At 32.9% G+C, this 21,378-nt stretch overlaps 3 protein-coding genes across 3 annotated transcripts; all 3 read left to right on the top strand.

The window, feature by feature from the left end:
* Positions 1–278: 278 nt before the first annotated feature.
* Positions 279–1,694, top strand: LOC139426170 (uncharacterized). The gene has a single exon (XM_071183962.2). The coding sequence runs from the start codon at positions 279–281 to the stop codon at positions 1,692–1,694; it is 1,416 nt and encodes a 471-aa protein (XP_071040063.2).
* A 230-nt stretch (positions 1,695–1,924) lies between these two features.
* LOC147816168 (uncharacterized) lies at positions 1,925–5,113 on the top strand. Its single transcript, XM_087156726.1, has 2 exons — positions 1,925–3,127; positions 3,326–5,113. Exons 1-2 carry the CDS (start codon positions 1,925–1,927, stop codon positions 5,111–5,113), a joined length of 2,991 nt encoding a protein of 996 aa, XP_087012852.1.
* A 276-nt stretch (positions 5,114–5,389) lies between these two features.
* LOC147816167 (uncharacterized) lies at positions 5,390–10,603 on the top strand. Its single transcript, XM_087156725.1, has 3 exons — positions 5,390–6,400; positions 6,641–8,288; positions 8,364–10,603. The coding sequence occupies exons 1-3, from the start codon at positions 5,390–5,392 to the stop codon at positions 10,601–10,603; spliced, it is 4,899 nt and encodes a 1,632-aa protein (XP_087012851.1).
* The last annotated feature ends 10,775 nt before the right edge of the window (positions 10,604–21,378 follow it).

The following is a 21,378-nucleotide window of genomic DNA, read 5'->3' as shown; positions in this document are numbered from 1 at the left end:
CACATTGTATTAGTTTCTATAATTTTAATGATATTCTACTTAATTTTTATGATTTTTCCATTATATAAGTTATGATTTATTTAAGATTCATTCCATTTTTTGGTCCTTCGAGACCGGAGTGAAAATTCTGAGCTATTGTTTATAATTGTAGTTTCGATTTCAATTAAGAGAGCTAGATAAAAGTATTTTATATTGCTCTAGTTAATGCTGTTTTTTGTTTTTATTTTTCGGTCCGTCGATAAATATTTTTATCTTAAATCTTGTATTTTGTAATTATAATGGAAACTTTAAAGAAAAGACGTAGTATTTTGAAAGGTAAAGTAACGCGTATAAACAATATTCTGAAACCGAAATTTGTGTCTGGGGAAATAGAAAGAGCGGAATTAGATGTTTTTTCGGCTCAAATGAATGAAATATGGGTGGAGCTTAATGAGATTCATACGGAAATTATCGTTTCTTGCAAGAATGAGGAAGAGGCAAGCAATATGAAAGAATTTGATGATTTGGCATCTAATATTGATACGTTGCGAATTAATATTGCACGGGAAATGTCGGAATTGAAATCAAAAGTAAACAATACTAATAATGGCGGCGTTTCTCTAGATGATTCGAAACCGAAACTAAATGAATCTTGTTTAAAGTTGCCCAAATTCGAGATACCGAGTTTTTATGGAGATTTCAATAATTGGATGTCATTTAAAGAATTGTTTTTGAGTTCCATAGATAAAAACCCAGAATTAACAGAACTTCAAAAATTTCAATATTTGTTTGCTAGTTTAAAGGGTACTGCACACAAGCTTATTTCAGGATTTTCGCTCACAGATGAAAATTATAAGCACGCTTGGCAGACTCTAGCTGCGAGATATGATAATAAACGTGAATTAGCGTTCGCGCAAATTTCAAAACTATTTAATCTAAAGACAATTAAGTCTAATTCTGCGGTTTCGATATTTGAAATTTTAGATACGTGTAATGAAGTTATTCGAATTCTTTCAACTTTAAAGTTAGAAGTTAATCCTATGGTAGATGTTATTTTAATATATTTTATTTTGGGAAAACTAGATGATACACTAAGGCAAAGATGGGAATTATCTTTAACTAATCAAGATATTCCAACATTTTTAGAATTGGCTAAATTTCTTGATCAACAAGCAAAAAGTATTTCAAATCAAACAGAATGCAAGCCAAGGGTTCTTCCTAAAAAGGCTTTTGTAAATAATGTGATAGTAAACAAAACCGAAAATTTATGTAATATTTGTAATGAAAATCATTCGATTGTTAATTGTCCCATGTATAATAAGATGTCTGTTGATGACAGGTGGAAGGTAATTAAATCTAAAAGGCTGTGTATAAATTGTTTAAGAAAATTTCATATGGCAAATAAATGCCGTTTTACTAACACCTGTAAGGCATGTCATAGAAAACATCATACTTCATTGCATAGATTTTATTCTAATTCTGAAGAACCTAATGTAAGCAATACAGTTTGCTATTCTAATTCAAATTTAGATAATGCCAATTCTGAAAATGTTCCTACAGTGAGGGAAAACATTCAACTTAGCACAACTTGTCTAAATTCTAATAGTGTAGATAGTAATACTTTATTATCAACAGCTTTAATAAAGGTTAAAAATGCTAAGGGACATTTCGTTAATTGCCGAGCGCTGATTGACAACGGCAGTCAGAAATCGTGAGCAAAAACTGTGTTAAAAGACTGCAATTATCAAAGACTGTTACAAATCATTCGATTTCAGGAATTAATAATGCGCTAGTAAAGTCTTCTTTATCTGAAGTATCTTTGGTATTTTCTCCACATTTTAATGAGAAAATTTTTTGCTGTAAAGCCTTGATTGTAGACTGCATAACAAGTGATTTACCGAATTTCACATTTTCTTCATGCAACTGGCCACACCTGCATGGTCTAATGCTTGCAGATCCAACATTTCATGCAACTGGTCCAATAGACATTCTGTTAGGAGCCGACTTATACGCTGACTTGCTAATTGGAGAACCAACTTTAGGGAAGAAGGGTACTGCAGCTGCACTCAATTCTCATCTAGGCTGGCTATTATCGGGAAGAGTGTTCTCAAACTCCAATAAGGAAAACTCCTTTGTGAACTGTCATCTTACCTCATCGTTGGATTGTCAATTGGCTAAATTCTGGGAGCTCGAATCTTTACCTCAAGCTGAACTGAAATCAAAGAATGATTCAGATTGTGAAGCATTTTACGAAAAAACGGTTGCTAGAGATCCATCTGGACGTTATATTGTGAGAATACCTTTCAAACATTCTATAGAATTTGGTGACTCAGCTACTCAAGCAAGTAAAAGATTCAACTACATTGAAAGAAAACTAAGTAAGAATAATGAACTTGAGCATCAGTACACAACTTTCATGTCGGAATATCTTCAACTAGGTCATATGGAAAGGGTTCCTTCCGACGAACTGATTAAGGAATCAACATTTTATCTACCTCATCATTTCGTTATTAAAGAAGACAGCAACACAACCAAACTAAGAGTGGTCTTCGATGCGTCAGCTAAGGATTCTTCAGGGAATTCTCTCAACAATGCATTGCATGCAGGTCCTCGTTTGCAGCCCGAATTATTTTCTCTATTACTAAAATTTAGAACTTTCAAAGTTGCATTTACTGCTGACATCGAGAAAATGTTTCGCCAAATTCGTATTCATGAAGAGGATGCTGATTACCAACGAATACTCTGGAGGTTCAAACCTGATGAAGAAATCCAGATATACAGATTATTAACTGTCACCTATGGGACAGCCTGTGCTCCCTATCTTGCTGTAAAAACACTTCAACAACTCGCTAAGGACGAAGAGAAAGCTTTTCCTGATGCTTCAAGAGTTCTTAAGGAAGAATTTTATGTTGATGATCTGTTATCAGGTACAGATTCCATCCCCAAAGCCAAAAATCTAGTTTCAAACTTAAAATCACTTTTGCAACGAGGAGGTTTCAATCTCAGAAAATGGTCGTCTAATTGTTCAGAGGTTCTATCAGATCTTTCCAAAGACTCTCTTTCACAGCAGCACAATGTTACCATAGAAGAAAATCAATGTCAGAAGGTCTTAGGACTGTATTGGAATACACAGCAAGATACCTTTCAGGTGAACATTTCATTTCCAGAGATAGTTACCTCAAAAAGAGAACTGCTTTCTGTCATAGCTAGGATTTTTGATCCCCTGGGCTTTCTTTCACCTGCCAAAATCATCTTAAAAATTTTGATGCAAAGCCTATGGAAAAATAAATTAACTTGGGACGAACCTTTAACCGAAGAGCTCTTATGTGTCTGGAAAACCTTCCAGGCTGAAAAACAGGCTTTAAAGGAAATAGCAATTCAAAGAAGACTGGTGTCTGTAAATAATTTAATCATTGATGCCCAGTTACACGGATTTTGCGACGCCTCATTCAAAGCATATTCAGCTGTTTTTTATTTGAAAGTAGTGGATAACGAAAATAGAGCTTCAGTGAACATAGTGGCAGCAAAAACCAGGGTCGCTCCTTTGAAAACAGTATCATTACCTCGCCTCGAACTGTGTGCAGCTCATTTGCTAGCAAAATTGTATAGTAATCTTCAAATTTCGATAGATCAAATTTGGAAGCAAGTGTTCTTATGGTCGGATTCAGAAATCGTTCTGAGTTGGATTCGATCAGACTCTTTAAAGGATCAGTTCGTAAAAAATAGAGTTGCAGCCATAACATCACTTACTAATATTGGCGACTGGAACCATGTGGCTGGAGTTACCAATCCTGCCGACTGCGCCTCTCGAGGAATTTTTCCAAAGAAGCTTATGGACTTGGAACTTTGGTGGCAGGGCCCGGAGTGGCTATCTAATGCAAATTCAGCATTCACCGAAGAGGTTAAACCAAACTCTGTTCACACTTCCAACCCTGACACTTTAATACATGCCTCAGCAGTTGAAAGTAATTCGATGCAAGAGTTAACTCAAAAATATTCATCATTCAGCAAATTTATAAGAGTGATTGCTTGGTGTAAAAGATTCGTGTTCAACTCGAGAAATTCGGAAAATCGGATAAACGGTTGCCTTCAAGTTAGTGAACTGGATAATGCTCTTATCGCAATTATTAAAGAAATTCAAAGGGTGGAATTCAGTGCTGAAATTAAGTCAATCAAAAATAGAGGCTGTATAACTTGTTTAAAGGTAAATGCTGTTTCTTCAAGCCAGCTCATGGCCGATTTGCCTCGTGATCGAGTTATTCCATCTAAACCTTTCCAACGTGTTGGGTTGGACTTTGCAGGTCCAATTTCAACCAAACCAAATTTACCAAGATCTAAAGTCACCTTAAAGTCGTACATTGCACTTTTCATTTGTTTTGCTACGAAGGCTGTCCACTTGGAACTTGTCTCTGATTTGTCAACAGAAACCTTCCTAGCATCCTTTCGTCGATTTATTGCTAGACGAGGGTTGCCATCTGACGTATACAGTGATAATGGCACAAATTTTAAAGGAGCCAGTAACTATTTGAAGTCTCTGTTCAAAATTGTTCGAGACAATTCAGTTCAAGATTTTTCCAGCAATCTTCAAATCTCTTGGCACTTTATTCCTCCAGCAACACCTCATTTTGGCGGACTCTGGGAGTCTAATATTAAATCAACCAAGAGACACCTGCTGAAAGTATGTGGCTCAGCTACACTGAATTTCGAAGAACTGGCTACGCTCTTGTGTCAAATTGAGGCTTGCCTCAATTCACGACCGTTATGTCCATTAACATCAGAAATAAGTGATCTAGAGGCTCTTACCCCTGGACATTTTATTGTGGGTGCTCCACTTCTTTCATTGCCTGAGAGAGACCCATCACCATCCGTGTGTCTCAAGTCTAGATGGTCTTTAATTCAAAAACTTCGTGCTCAATTTTGGATCAAATGGAGTAAAGATTATCTCCAAACTCTGCAAGCAAAGTCTAAATGGACTGTTTCTGGCTCAGAGTTTCGTGTTGGAGATTTAGTTCTTCTCAAAAATGACAATGTCCCACCTCCATTAAAGTGGACTCTTGCACGAGTTGTGCAGGTATTTCCTGGAAACGATGGTACTATTAGGGTTGTTAAATTAAGAACAGCTCATGGAGTGTAGAAAATTTATGTTTTGAACCAATAGATGGCGTTGCCTACTCTTTTGTTTTGGCTATTCTAATGTTTACTTTTTGTTTTGTTGTTATTAAAGAATATGAATCCTAACCCCTCTGTCGCTTTTTTATATGGTGCCGAAAACCCCAAGAATTGATTGCAAATATTTATTACTGATTGAAAATATTTATTACTGAAGAGGGGTTCGTTTGAATTTGATCTTGAACTTTATATTGAAATTATTTCTTCGTTCTTTATTCGATAATTTATTCTGAATTCGAGAATGTCTGCTGAACTTTCAAAACGGAAGCAGAAAAGAGGTGCGGTCAGAGCATCTACGACTAGATTGTTCGGCGAAATCGAACATGAAATAAAAAATGAAATTCCGAACATTGAAACTTTAGATGAATTATTGGCTAAACTTATTGAAAAGGAATCTTTATTGAAGGAACTGGATTTGAAAATTGAAGATTTGATTGAAGTTGACGAAATTGAAAAGGAATACGAACAATCGGAAGAATATTCTGATAAGATTATTGTTTTAAAAACGAAAATTTCAAGAATTTTATCTTCGTCGAGTGCTAAGTTGGATATGGAAAACCGTAAGAACGATAACGAAAGTATTTCAACCGAAATTATTTCTGAAGAATTTCAAAATGTTCACGTAAAATTGCCGAACATTAATATCGAAAAATTCTACGGTGATGTTAAATTATGGAATAACTTCTGGGAACAATTTAAATCGACTATTCACGAAAATAAGACTTTGAAAACTGTTGATAAGTTCGTGTATTTAAAGTCATATCTTGGCGGAGCTGCTGCAAGAGCTGTGAATGGACTTTCGATTTGTGATTCTAATTATCTAGCAGCCATTGATATTTTACAAGATCGCTATGGAAGAAGTGACTTAATTATTAATGCTCACATGAACGAACTGTTAAATTTAACCGCAGTAAAGGTTTCTAGCGATGTTGATGCGCTGAGAAAACTTTACGATAGCATTGAAATTGAAATACGAAGTTTAAGGTCTTTAAATGTGATGTCTGAAACCTATGGAAATCTACTCTGTCCAATATTGATGAAGCTGATTCCTGAAGATATAATTTTGGATTTCAACCGTCAAAGAACGAGGGATTCTACTTGGAATGTTGAAGAATTGTTAAAATTTATTAGAAACGAAATTGAAAGCCGTGAACGATCAGCTCTACTCTCAAAAAATTCAAGAAAAGAAAATTTTAAATTCACTCCAGAATCGAAAGTAGAAGAAAGATCTTGGATTAAAAGAAAACCAAAGGTAAGCGCCTTTGCTTTATCAACATTGAATTTGAAATGTATTTTTTGTTCTAAGAATCACGATAAATTTAAATGTAATGAAGCTGATGTTTATAAGAAAAGACAAATTTTAATGAAAAGTGGTAGATGTTTCAGTTGCTTTCAAAAAGGACATTTATCTATATCTTCGGATTGCATGAAAAGAAATCTTGTTTGTTTTAACTGTAAACAAAAGCATCATTATTCTGTTTGCATTAAACAGCCTGAAAACGAAAGTCCCGTTTCGAATAATGATAAAGAAATGCTCGTAAATAAAAATAATGAATCTCATGTTGTGCAAAACTCTGTGAAACAGAATTCAAATGTAATTTTACAAACTGTTACCGCTGTTGCTGTGAACAAGGTTGAATGTTTAGTTAGATGTTTGCTTGACGGAGGTAGTCAAACGTCTTTTATAAGTGAAAAGTTATCGAAAAAGTTAAATTTGCCTGTTACAGGAGAAATTGATCTTAATATTCATACATTTGGATCTAGTAAGAGTGTAAATAGTCGTAGAAGGAAAGTGAAAATGAAACTTGTTGATCTAATTAATCCTGATAACTTTGTTATTGTTGAAGCTATTGAGTATCCCGTGATTACTACTGCTGAAATTAAAATGTCTGGCGATGACTTAACTAAAACTTTGCATTCTTTGGGAATTAAACTTTCAGATGATGTGCCAACTATTCACCAACTGTATAATCCAAATGAAATATCAGTGCTATTAGGAAGTGATGTTTACTGGAAAATTGTTACTGGAAAAATTGAACGAATTAACGAAGCATTAGTTGCTGTAGAGACTAGATTAGGATGGTGTATTCAAGGTTCCGTTATGAGTTCTGATTTACGATCAATGACTGTTAGTTCAAATTTATGTTTAGATGAAGAACTATCTAATAATATTAAATCTTTTTGGGAAATAGAATCGTTAGGAATAGCACCGGTCTTGGATGAAAAAGAAGAAGATATAAAAGCACTTTCTTTATTTGAACAATCTATTCGCATAATAGATGGCCGTTATGAAGTAAACCTTCCATGGAAGAATGATATAGTTGATTTACATGATAATTTTCATAATGCTGAAAGCCGAATGAAGAAATTGATCAAGAGATTTACGTCCAGTCCTTATTTCTTCGAACAGTATAAAAACGTAATAAATGAACAACTGAAGGAAGGAATAATAGAAAAAGCAGAAAAGAATGCTTATAACTCAAAGAAAACTTATTACGTTCCTCATCGGGCTGTAATTAGAGAAGATCATTCCACAACAAAACTGCGTGTAGTCTATGATGCTTCATCTAGAGAAAAAGGTCACCATTCTTTGAATGATTGTTTATTGCAAGGACCTAACTTAGTTCCTGATTTACTGATAGTTTTATTGAATTTTCGTAAAGGTGAAATTGCTGCAATTGCCGACATTCAAAAGGCTTTTTTACAAATTTCAATTGCACCAGAAGATCGTGATGCCTTAAGATTTTTATGGATTTCAGAAGACGCTAAGTTTCCCAATACAAAATTTGAAATTTACAGAATGACTCGTGTGATGTTTGGAGCAACATCAAGCCCCTTTTTATTGGCAGCAACTATACGTCATCACTTGAAGAAATTTCAAAACATTTATCCCATGACAACTAAGCTGTTAAATTCTTGCATGTATGTTGATGATCTTGTGTATTCAACGAATTCTGTAGAGGAAGCATCGCAAGTACAGGAAGAAGCAACCCTAATATTTAAGCAGGCCTCCATGAACCTCGTGAAGTGGAAATCTAACTCAAGAATCTTGAACTACAAAATATATGGCTCAGAAGTTCAAGCTGATGGAACCGAAGAAGTAAAAGTTCTTGGATTGAAGTGGGACTTGTCGAATGACTGTTTTAATTTTAAAACTGGAGACCTTTTTAATTTTATAATTTCTAACCCTCGTACAAAACGAACTTTATTGCAAGCTACTTCAAGAATTTTCGATCCTTTCGGATGGCTGTCCTCATTCATGATCCAAGTCAAAATCATGTTCCAAAAACTTTGGTTATTGAAAATTGATTGGGACGATGCTCTACCTCCTGAAATCGACAAAAATTGGCAAGAATGGTACAAGCAACTTCATTTTTTAGAACAAATTGTGGTTCCTAGGTGGCTAAATAGAGTTTCGGATCCATCTGCTGATGAATTACACTGCTTTTGTGATGCAAGTAAAAGTGCTTATGGAGCTACAATTTATTTGATATCTGCCAGTTCAACATCTAGATCATCCCAGTTAGTGACAGCTAAAAGTCGCGTTTCTCCATTAAAACAATTGTCTCTTCCTAAACTGGAATTGATGGCTGCTGTTATCGGAACCAGAATGATTGCATCAATCCGTGACCAATTTCCTGAATCAAGAATCTTTATGTGGACTGATTCAACTATCACTTTGCATTGGATTCGTGGATCTCCCCGGAAATGGAAACGTTTTGTCTCAAACCGAGTCACCGAAATTCAACAAAGAAGCGATCCCAGTCAATGGAATCACTGTCCTGGCTCTGATAATCCTGCTGACAAGTTGACGAGAGAAGGAATCGAAGCCAGTGCCCTTGTGCAGGACGATGTATGGTGGCACGGGCCTCCGTGGCTTATCTGTTCCAGAAATGAATGGCCGGCTACTGATGATAGTCAGTTTTTACTGACTGACGATGTCCAAACTGAAATAATGACTGTTTCTTTTATTGCAGGTGCTGATCCAGATCCTGTGCTCAAAGTTGAGAACTTTAGTACTTTACGTAAATTATTGCATGTTACATCCTATATTTTCAGATTCATTAAGAATTTAAGGTCTTGTGTAAAACAAAATGGGACAATTACGAGTACTGAAGTAAGTGAATCAAATAATTATTGGATAAGAACTGCTCAATATAAATACTATTCGAATGAAATTAATTGTTTAAAAAATAATTTAGAAATCAATTCTAATTCTAAACTATTTCAGTTGAATCCCAAACTTGATGAAAATAAGATTCTGAGAATTAAAAGTCGTTTAGCTAATTCCTCATTAGATGTCAGTGAAAAGTGTCCAATAATATTACCTAATAATGATTATTTTGTTGCTTTAATTATTAAGGATTGTCATGAAAGGGTTTTGCATGCTGGTGTGAATGACACTTTATTGCTAATAAGAAGTAAATTTTGGATAGTGAAAGGAAGACAATTCGTGAAATCTGTTATATATCGATGTAAAATTTGTAGAAGATTTAGTGTTACTTCTGGTAAGCAAGTAACAGGTAATCTGCCTGTTGATAGAATCGAAAAATCTCCCCCATTTAATATAACAGGCATCGATTTTGCAGGACCCCTTTATTTAAGGGATGGTTCTAAGTGTTACATTGCATTGTTTACTTGTGCTGTGACTCGTGGGGTTCACTTAGAGTTAGTGTCTAGTTTAAAAGTTGAAAGTTTCATTCAGGCTCTAAGAAGGTTTTTTGGACGCAGGGGCATTTGTAAAATAATTTATTCAGATAATGCCAAAACTTTTAAAGCTGCTGATCGTGAAATTAAATATTTATTCAAATTGTGTAAAAATGACGAACTTCTACAATACTTAGAAAAACAAGGAATTGAGTGGAAGTTTATTGTCGAAGGTGCTCCATGGTGGGGTGGTTTTTGGGAGCGTTTGGTAAGATCGGTTAAAATTGCATTAAAACGAATATTACATAAATCTTTATTAACTTTTGAACAATTACTTACTGTACTTACAGAGATTGAAGCTGTTATTAACTCTCGACCAATAACTTATATGTATAACGATATTAATGAACCGGATCCTTTAAGTCCTTCGCATTTTTTGATAGGTAATCAATTAACCGTTTTACCATCCTCCAGTTCTAAATTAGAGTCTTCAAAAGCAGAATTAACAAAAAGATGGAAACATAGGCTTATGATGATAGAACATTTTTGGAAACGCTGGCAAAAGGAATATTTGCTAGAATTAAGATCTGCCATGATGTATAAAATGCCCAAAAATATTGTAAGTTTTAAAATTGGTGATGTTGTACTTGTACGCGAAGATAATGTTAAAAGATTAATGTGGAAGTTAGGTCGAATAAAAGATATTTTTCCTGGCAGAGATGGTAGAATAAGGTCATGCCAAATCCAATTAAAAAACAGTGTTGTAAATAGACCCATTGTGAGACTTTACTTATTAGAAAGTGATTGATTGCTTTGTTTATTCTTTGTTTGAAATATTCATTATATGTTGTATTTTTTTTGTAAGTGTATAACATTTGTATGGTTATTTGTAATAGAATGCATCGTTAAACCAATGCATTGGAGTGGGCTGGATGTAGAAAATTTATGTTTTGAACCAATAGATGGCGTTGCCTACTCTTTTGTTTTGGCTATTCTAATGTTTACTTTTTGTTTTGTTGTTATTAAAGAATATGAATCCTAACCCCTCTGTCGCTTTTTTATATGGAGAAACCACCAGGCCTATCTGTAAAGTATGTCCATTGATAAAAAAATAACATTTCCACCTCCTTGGGTGGCAGGATGTTTTGACTCTTTTTATAATTTCAATAACAGATGGCGCCAGTGGTACTGTTAATCAAGAAATATTTTGTTTTTGTTATATTCTTTCCTTTTTAGTTTCAGTTTAGATTTATTCATTATGTTGGTAGATGAGTAATATTTATGTTTGGCAATATGGCCATTGAAATTTCAATTACTCATTTAGAATTCAATGAAAAATATTTCAGTGTTATCTATAAATCATGCTCTGATAATCAATCAAAGAAATAAAGTGTATATCCGGTAAGATTTTGAAAACTTATTTGTTGTGCTAAGTTGTCATAATTTTCATTTTCCCACATTGTATTAGTTTCTATAATTTTAATGATATTCTACTTAATTTTTATGATTTTTCCATTATATAAGTTATGATTTATTTAAGATTCATTACAAATGTAATGTAAATTGCTTGAAACTTAACTTTAATGCTTAAAATAACATAATCACAAACCAATTTGACTTAAAGAGAAAAAAACTTTTTAAAAAAAAATTGTTATTTTTGGTAACATACAACAATATTTTTTACTGAAAAAATTACTAAAAAATTATAAGAAAAATTTGGAAGCCCTTACAAGCTCGAGTTGAGGGTTCTGGGAACGAATACCTTCCTGTAAATCAGTTCCTGTTAACAAATAATAATAAAATAAATTGTTTTTAAAAACTACATTATATAGGTAGACTAAAAAGGTGAAAGTTTTAAATTTGTCTAACATTTTAAATGAAAAACGGTAAGTGTATCACATTAAAAACAAAATAAGAAATAAAAGAAAAATGACGATGAATTGCTTGAGGTGAAGCTTATGGCAAAAAAGAATTCATACATCATGGCGGCCAAAAGTATTTTAAATCGAATTCAGAGCATTATTTGTGGTACAACTGAAACACATTTTAGGAAGTTATACTTCAGAAATTCCGTGGGAACTGGAGGGTAAGATATTATCTTGACAAAGGAAAAAAATTATTTGCTAATTAGTTTTATTTTTCCCTTTTTTTGTGAAACCGCCGTCTCATCCTTGGCGACTATATTTAATTCCATTTTGCATCGAATTTTGTTCCATTTCAAAACGGGGTCTACATTTATTTATAAAACGGTAATTACAATAACGCCTCTTTTATTAGCAGATGTTTTACTTATCATATTTTACTGTGTCAGGAGTCTATAAAAAGATGTTTAAAAAAATCGCTTTCATTCTCGAACAAAAATTTTCTTTTCATTTTTTCTTTCTATGAAACAGTTTTAAAACGATTTTATAACTCTAAAGAACATATTTTTCTTTGACATTACATTTAGAAATAATTATATTTAAATCACAGTTTTTTAAAGTGCTTGCTTAAAAAGAGAATTTAAAGTAATTAAAAAAGAACTCAAATAGTAATGATATTCCTAACTTTTAAAGTATTAAAATTTAATTACATTTATTTAAAACTTACACAACATACACTCTTAGTTCTTCGAAATCAGAAGGGAAGGTAAAAAATCTTCGAATTATCAAAATTTGGAATTTAGAATGAATACTTGGATGACGCTGATTTCACGAAGTTATTTAAAAAGAAATAAAATTCTTTAAAATTGTTTATTTTTAATGATTACCTGCCATTGTATCATATTAAATTAATTGTTAATCTGATAAATAAGGTGGGTACACTTTTGAGAGCAATGGATGATTGCTTTTCTGGGGCCATTTCTTTACAAAAAATATTCACACGCTGTTGAAATTTTTACTTTTTAAATTATAAATTAATGATTAATTTATACATACTTTAAGTATTAATTCTTTGTCAAAATTAAAATTAACAGAAGCATTTATCTACCTACATCTATGATAAAGTACAGCAACAAAAAAGTATCCCCCTGAATAAGTTTTGTTCTCATGATAGAACTTTCGCGTATTAAAAACCGAACTTAATGGTGTAAAGGAGTAAACTTAAGTGTGCTAATTAATTAGTGTTAACTATTAAGTTAACGAAATCAGTTTAACTCAACCTTTCGAACTCAACCTAACGAAATCAACCTTTAACTCAATATTTTGGAATATTAATTGTTTATTTCACGCAGTAGATGGAGTAAAAAGAGTTTTTATAAAAAAACAAACCAAAATGCACATTTTTTTCGCTTCTAGGGCGGCTTCTTTGTTTGCACAAGTCTTGACCACCCGGATTCTCTGGTTAGTGTAAGATAGTGTAAATAATTATAAATTAATCAAATATCATTTTGAACCGCGATGGCTCAGGGGATAGAGCAGGGGTTTCCAACTTACATGAGGCCAGGGGCCACAATTAAAAACACCAGTCAAATGGCGGGCCGCAACTTTATCAAAATTTTATGCTTTTGGAAGAGAGGCGTGAAAGGGGAGGGAGATAAAGCCATGGTTTTCCGGGTTACATTTTTTGGCAAAACTCAATATTTAAAGGGTGCGCCAAAAGTTTCGCATTTATACTTTTTACTGATCTCTTTTTCTCCTTTTTGTGCGAATAAATCAGAGGTTGTTTTGATTCCCCTTAACTTGTCTTATTTATTCTGCCATTATTTTTAGACCATTAATATTTCGTTTCAGACATCATTCCAAATGTTGGTAAACTTTTAAAATAATGTTCTTTCATATTAGTAACACTTTTCAAAAAGCCCTTAAAAAGAAAAGGCTAATAGTTAGATCTCTATTTAACGCAATTCCGATAATAAGTTCGTTTTATCAAAAATTCGTTAAATGGACCTTTTAGAATACTTAAACATCACAAAGCAGGTTATAAACACTAGACACAATTAAAATAGCACTTGATGCACCTTTATCTTGTAAACTAGTATCTACTATTTATTTTATAAATCTTAAATGTGAAAGAAATCTGCATGGAAAGCAAGAATAGAGCAAAACATTATCCAGTGTTACACTATCATGCTATATGCATTTTCAAGTAAAAAAAGGCTATGTATAAAATTATAGTTGCATTTATTATAAGAAGTAATTTTAAACATGCCTTATGCTTTCCATATACATTACGTCATGCCTTCTTAAGTTAAATTGCTACTGCTAAAATCCGTTCATTTTGTTTTGAGTTTTTCGTTCATTCCCCCCCCCCCCCAAATAATGCGTTAATAAATTTGAAATATTGTAGGAAATAGAGAAAGTGGATCTCAAAGAAAGGTTCATTAAATAGAAAATTCACTTCGCTATTTGGAAGTTGTTTTATGAAGAAATTTCGAAAATGTTCTTGGATCACCCCCCAAAAAATTCGCAAAATGGAAGTTCGACTGAGTATATATATACATTCTTAAAAAAGAATTTTCCTTAAAAAATAATTTTAAAGCCGTAATTAATATGTTTGGAAAATAATTTTGATATATATTTATATAAATTATAAATAAAAATTGTTCTTTCATTTCGCCGTAAAAGGACAAGACTGTTTAATTTAGACTCAATTAAAACGTAACATTTTTCACAGTTTCCTTGTTGGTCCCTCTCTTTTGATTGGGGAACACTTTTTTCCCATTTAGAAAATAGTTTTGTTCAAGTAAGTAATTCCGTGAACGATTTGAATGGAGAAGCAAGCATCGACACAGGACAGGGCGTGCACAGATGGCAGAATAATTATAGTTTTCAAGTACCTAAAGGTTTTTAAATACTTCTCATCATTGAGAGAGGAAAAATAAAATCCTTTTTATTCATTAGAAGTGATTTTTCAGTGAAATGAAGTATGTACTTAAAAGAAATCTGTTATAACGTTCCTTCAAAGATGTGTGTTGAGCAATAAAGGAAAAATTCTACATTATAGCCTCATCATTTAGTATAGTTAAGTTCCCTCACACTTGTCCTAGTTTTCTGAATTCATATTTTTTAAATCATTCAATTCATATGTTACCGACAAAGTTTGAAATCCGGCATTGTATAGAATGCCTAAAACTAACCGACAATGTATGAAGCAATTTCTATTTCACACATTTCCTATAGGCATTCTATGGAATGCCAAATGAGAAACCGGCTAAGTATAAAATACATCTCCGATTCGTCAAAATGTCATTCAAGTCTGCCATGTTGCAGCAAGTAAGTTAATGTCTTATTTTTTTTTTCTATGAAAATTTTGTTAAAGGCATAAATTATGTTTTGTACAACTTTCTTTTTTTTTAAACGCATTTTGAATAAAATTTTTTAATGGCACTCTCATTATTTTTTCAGAATAACATTTTTATTTTTGACATATGCACATCATTTACATAATCACTCGTTTTTTTCATACTTTGCCTGAATACCATTTGTCATTCTATAGAATGCCTAGGGAAAGTATGTAATATTTCTCTTATTTCATACCTTGCCGGAAAACATCAGGCATTATATGTAATTCCTGGGCATTCTATACAATGCCCGTTTTATACTTTGCCGGTAACACATATATTTCATTTTATATTTTTCGAAAAAACATTTTATATAGTAAAATATCTTAACTATTATAATTTTAAGTAAGAATATTTTGTTGATATGTTAACCATTGTAAAATGAATGCTACTTTTTGAATTTTTTTTTTTAAAAATCAGCCATAATTTAGATAAAATTAAACCCACAGAAATGTGTTAAAAATAGTGTGGCTCAATGTGAAGTTATAAACTATAAGTAAATTGTCAACAATAGTCAAACAAACATCACTGTAGCTCTAACATTATATCAAAAAGTACGCCTTACTTATTGGAAACGATCTTTACCACTGAATCATCACTGATCACTTTGTCTAGCCTGCCTAGAAACCGAGGGTGTGCGTTATGGGTCCTCGTTAAACTGTTCTACCACAAAGTGCCCGACTTCTCATTCAGAGGTTGTCGGGCTACCGAAGCGGTGGTGCCATCCCCTCTGCAGAGGATCAAAAATTGTGATGGCATGTCTTCGGATCATCCTCGGGGATGTTTCTCAAACAGTCGCCAATAGCCCATTGTGCAGCTTTAGTGCGATGTATATGAACTACAACAATAGTCTTGAGAAAAATATATGAGCTAAATTCCATCAATTAAATTCTTTTTTCATTGGAAATGTAACATTTTAACGCATACAAGGTTCGTAAGTACCAGGAAAAAAATAATAACTGGTATCAATTATGTTATACTCTTTAAATGTTCAGATTTGTATGTGACAGCGTCTAATTTTGTCCTCTTTTTTTTAATTTTATTCAAGCTAGTCAAACGCGATTTATTAAAGCGTAAATTTTGTGAAAGTATGAAATATATGGGTAGGTAGGTACTTAATTGACGTCACCCTAAGCTACGGCTATTGGCGACGATCTGGGAAACATCCATGAGGATGATCCGAAGCCCCCTGCTTTGATAGCCTGACTGCAGAGAGAGAGATAACCAAATCACCCAAGTAATATTTTTCAATGCTTTATTTTTTTAATAAGGCAATTAATAATTATCAATAAGTAACATTAAAAAATAACCACAATTTGCTTCTTGGTGTATTGAAAATGAAGTTAAAAATATAAGAGCCCCGGTACCATGTGGTTTTCCTCTCCGTGTAACGCAAATGCGGTTCAGTTCCATTAAAATGTCCTCCACGAAGAGAGATTTCTCCCAACCCTTGTCTTCTGGATTGGGTTCAAAGTTACTGAGCTGAACATTAGTAGTCATAAACCCAAATTGGGTCGACGGTTTAAAAATAAACTACGAATGAAAGAATTTTTCCCCGGACTTAAGTTGGCATTTAGTTAGTGCAATTATTTCATCCTAATTATAATTGATGTGACTTATCTTAAATCTTAGCTATCGTTGAAATATGGAAAGGAATAAAATAATGTTTTGTTTTCGTTATGTCTACTGCAACCTCCTAAAATGTGTCTGCATAATCTATAAGCTCCGATTTATCAGCAAATGTGAAGGCCTTATCTTATAAAGAAAAGATAAGAAACAATATATTTCAGTTACAAAGCTCAACAATTGGTTCGATTGTTATAAAAAATAAAATAAACTATAATAGAGCGTTCGCCTTCCAATGTCGAGAATCGGATAGGAATCCCAGTGATGGCTGGTCAATACGAATTTCGCACCAACCACAGTGCTGACGTAAAGTATCCTCACGGATCATGGGTTTGAGTCGTCAGGGTGGTTCTCGTGGTCTTTCTCTCCATGTTACGCAAATGCGGGTTAGTTCTATCAGAAAGTCCTCCACGAAGGCAAATTTCTCCCAATACTGGAACCTCCTTGTCTTCTGGATTCTGTTCAAAATGACAATGCTACGCAGGGATGTGATTCTTCCGCGGGTTTCCGCTTTTGTTCAGATTTTTTTTCTTGTACAAGTGAAAATATTTTATGAGGAATTTAATTTTCTGCGGAGCGAAAGTATTGAAGTCCTCATGAGGTTTCTCTAAAAATCATTTCCTTAGGATAAAACTGGTTGACTTTTTTACAGGGATGACATTTTTTCAGCTTTTGTCTCTCGAATTTCAGACTTTTTATCAAAAACTCCAATTCTGTAAAAGTTTTTATTTTTTTTTATTTTTATAAATATGCCGCTTTTTTTAAAATTCAGTCGTTGAAATAAAATAATTATATTTATTTACGATTTTCAAAGAAAAACAGAAAATTCAAACTATGTCCTTGCTGCTAACCCTTCCGCATTTTTACTTATTTTAGCTATTTTCTCCGCTTTTAGGCACAGAAAAATAAGATTTTCCGTATTTTTATCCGTCCTCCGGATAGCTCATATCTTCGTAATTCAGACGTTGCTGCTTCCTGTTTTCTGGCGTGAAAGCAAACGAAAAAAAAAAATTAAAAATCGACGTGGATTTGCTGTGAAAATATTTATTTGCTCATTCATTTAATCTTGTAAATTTTTATTTATTATGTCTAAACAAAAACAATACAAACAAGCCTTTTAGAAATTCCAAGTCCAGGCTCTGCAAATATCTCGATTTTTATTCACGTGATTTTAATATCAATCATCAATTTTCGTATTTACCTGATTTAAAAGATGAACGTTGCGATTCTTATTCAGGCAATTTAAATATCGTACATTGCGATTCTTATTTTCTAGATTTAAAAATCCAATATCGCAATTTGTATTTACGCGCTTTAAAAACCCTGTGTAGCGATTTGTATTCACGCGCGAGCTTAAAATTTAATGTCGTGATTTGCTTTTGCGGTTGTAATATCAAACATAGATTTTCGTATTTATACGGGCTTTAAAATTAGACATTGGGATTCGTATTCGCGTGATTTAAAAGCCTCATATCGGGATTAATAATCACATGGTTTACAAGTTTAAAAATCGCACTTTTTTTGTCAAATTTTTGTGCGTGTATATATATATATATATATATATATATATATATATATATATATATATATATTCTCGGATTTCCTCTTTTTTACTTTCTGACTACTCTCATCCCTGTGCTACGGAGTTACATTAGTATTCTTAAACCCTAAAAATTGGATCAGCTCATCAACGATTGTTATAAAATAAAATTATTATTAATGCTAAATACTTGTATTTACTATGACTTATTGCTTTTTGATGATTATTTCCTAGAATTTAATTGATAAGAACTCAACTAAGCATGCCTGTCTTAATAGCAGGAAGGGGCCCTATAACATGGTCATACTATTTGAAATTGAGAATATGAATTTTACTTACATAAAAAAAATTTTTTTTTTGAGATTAGCAATAATTTTAATTTAAAAATATTTTGAACACCTCAAAAACTCAATGAGCATAAAATAAGGCATTTATAAATTATGCATAATTTTTAAAAAAATTTAGTAGCTACAAGTATTGACGATAAGTTCCTTGAGGTGATAGAATCTTATGGCAAAAGAGAATTTATATATCATGGCGGCCAAAATTATTTAAAATCGATTTTAATGCATTATTTGTGGTACTGTAATAAATAGAAATTTATTATAGTTTTTTTTCAGTACTTTTAAAGATAGATTATTTTTCTGTAGGTGGCACCACTATGGTAAAGTTTAAATTCAATCATAATAATGATATTTTTATTTAGAAATTTTAAAGTAGTCGTTTAAAATGGGATTTTTGGGGTGAAATCTGGGTAACTAAATTTATTAATATTTATTGAGGATGGTATTATAACTTCTATAGGGTATTAGTGGGTTTATGACAGTTTTTTCTTAGGGATTTTTTTTTTGGTTCTGACGTCCACCGGATGACTCTGGATTTGGTAAACAGGTCAATCTAGATTCTTTCGCCTTGCTGAAGGGTGGATAAAAGAGAAGTGAAGAGTGTGGCTAAAAAGATACAGTGCTTCCGCTGCCAGGCCTATGGTCATACCCAAAGCTCTTGCACTGGAAAACCAAGATGCATGAAGTGTGCCGAGGGGTACTACTCCTACCAGTGCAGGAAAAGTAGAGACACTTCTGCAATTGCAAAAAAGACCATCCATCCAACTTCTCTGGGTGCGAGGCCCGCCCCAGAAGAAAGAGCCAAGGGAAGAAGAACACCCCAGCATCCTCTGCCTTTCGCATAGTCTCCATCATCAAAGAACTCCAGGAGCTCCTGAAAAACCAAGAAATGCTCAGCCTCCTCCAATCCCTTCTCAAGGGGATCTCCACAGAGACCTAGTCCTAACAACACCTCCTCCTCCACCACACTTTTTATCTCGATGAAAGAGCAGATAACCTTTTTAGGTTAGGTACTCTGAAAAATCTGAATAGTTACAGGCTAAAAGAGTAAGAGTTTATAGATACGGAGCTTGTCCGCAGGAAGGGTGGTCCGTGACAGCACCTCGGAGATGGTGGATCGTGAACTTAAGGAAAGCTAAACTGAAGTCTCTAGCGGGAAGAACGACCGTGATTAGCCGAAGGCCGATATCTTCGAGACGGTGGGCCAAGTCCGAACGTATCTATGCTGGAAGTCCGGTGTTCCCCTTCTGCAAGCCCATGTTCTGCTTCCATGTGCAAGCCTAATGAAGTTTGAATAGCTGGAGAAATTTTGAGATTCTAGCCGAGGAGTTTGCCCACGAGCTCATCTACCATTCCGGTGGGGCGTATCCAGAGGGCGAACAGTAAATTCTTTTGGGTACTTATAAAACTTTAAATTTTATTTCGTTAACTTTTTTGAGGAATCATTTACCGTAAATTCTGAACTGTTTATGTTGTGTTTTTTTTTTTTTTTTTTTTTTTTTTTTTTTTTTTGTGTAGGAGTATTTAAGTGTGATTTATAGACATCATAAACCAAGTCTTGAGTGCTTTTAGTAATGTTAAATGCAGTTTTTATTTCTTAAATGTCTTTTTTGAACTGAATGAATTGAAGGTTATGCTTGAGTGTTTTAAGGTTGCATGTTGTTTTAATTAATGTATAAAGGGAAGTTTTTATTCCCGTGTTAGCATTTGGAAATGTGTGGAATTATGTTTTTTGAAGATTTAGAGTTGCAATAAAAATGAGTTTTAAATGTTAAGAGTTTCCTGTAATTCATTAGATATTTGTCTACTGTATAACCTGGGTAACCGTTACGAAAGTTAAATTTAGAGATCACAGCTAGAGGGGTAACGGTACTGTACAACTGAAACACACTTAAAGAAGTTTTGCATTAACTTAACAAAGAAAGAAAAATGATTTGCTAATTAGTTTTCTTTTTTTTTTTATGAAACCATATTCTCACCCTTGAGGACTATTTTTAATGAAGCATCAAGTTTGGTTCCATTTCAAAACGGGGTCTTCATTTCTTTATAAAAGGGTAATTACAATAACGCCTGTTTTGTTAGCAGATGTTTTACTTACTCATCCAAAGATGTTTTTTTAAAAAAATCGTTTTCATTCTCCAACAGAACTTTTCTTTTAATTTTTTCTTTGTATGAAACAATTTTAAAACGATTTTATAACTCTAAAGAACTTGTACTTTTCTTTGGCATTACATTTAAAAATAATTTTACTTAAATCAAAGTTTTTTTAAAGTGCTTGCGTAAAAAGAGATTTAAAAGTAATCAAAATAGTAATAATATTCCTCAATTTTAAAGTATCAAAATATATTTATTTAACGATTACACCACATACATTCTTAGTACTTCGAACTCAGAAGGGAAGGTAAAAAATGTTCGAATAACAAAAATACGAGTTTCGAATGAATACTTAAAAAACGCTGATTTCACAAAGTTACTTAAAAAGAAATAAACGTACTTTAAAATGGCGTTTTTATAATGATTACCCACGAGTTGTGTCAGATTAAATAGATTGCTAATCTGATAAATAAGCTACTCTAAATCCTAATCGAATCAACCATTTTGAGCGATTATAACTTTTCTGGGGCAATCTCTTTACAAACAATATTATACACACGCTGTAGAAATGTTTACTCTTTAAGGGTTGATTTATACACACTTAAAGTATTAATTCTTAGTTTAAACAGTACTTTGAATCGGATTATAAAAGTAGCAAAAGCATTTTGTTTCAAGCATTTATCTACCTACATCTATGATGATAGTACAACAAAAAG

The sequence above is a fragment of the Parasteatoda tepidariorum genome, chromosome 2 (assembly GCF_982258835.1).
Source record: "Parasteatoda tepidariorum strain Cologne lab strain chromosome 2, Ptep-v5.0, whole genome shotgun sequence".
In the NCBI taxonomy this organism is placed as follows: domain Eukaryota; kingdom Metazoa; phylum Arthropoda; class Arachnida; order Araneae; family Theridiidae; genus Parasteatoda; species Parasteatoda tepidariorum.
The sequence above is the reverse complement of the archived record's forward strand: the minus strand, read 5'-3'. Positions and strand labels throughout refer to the sequence as shown.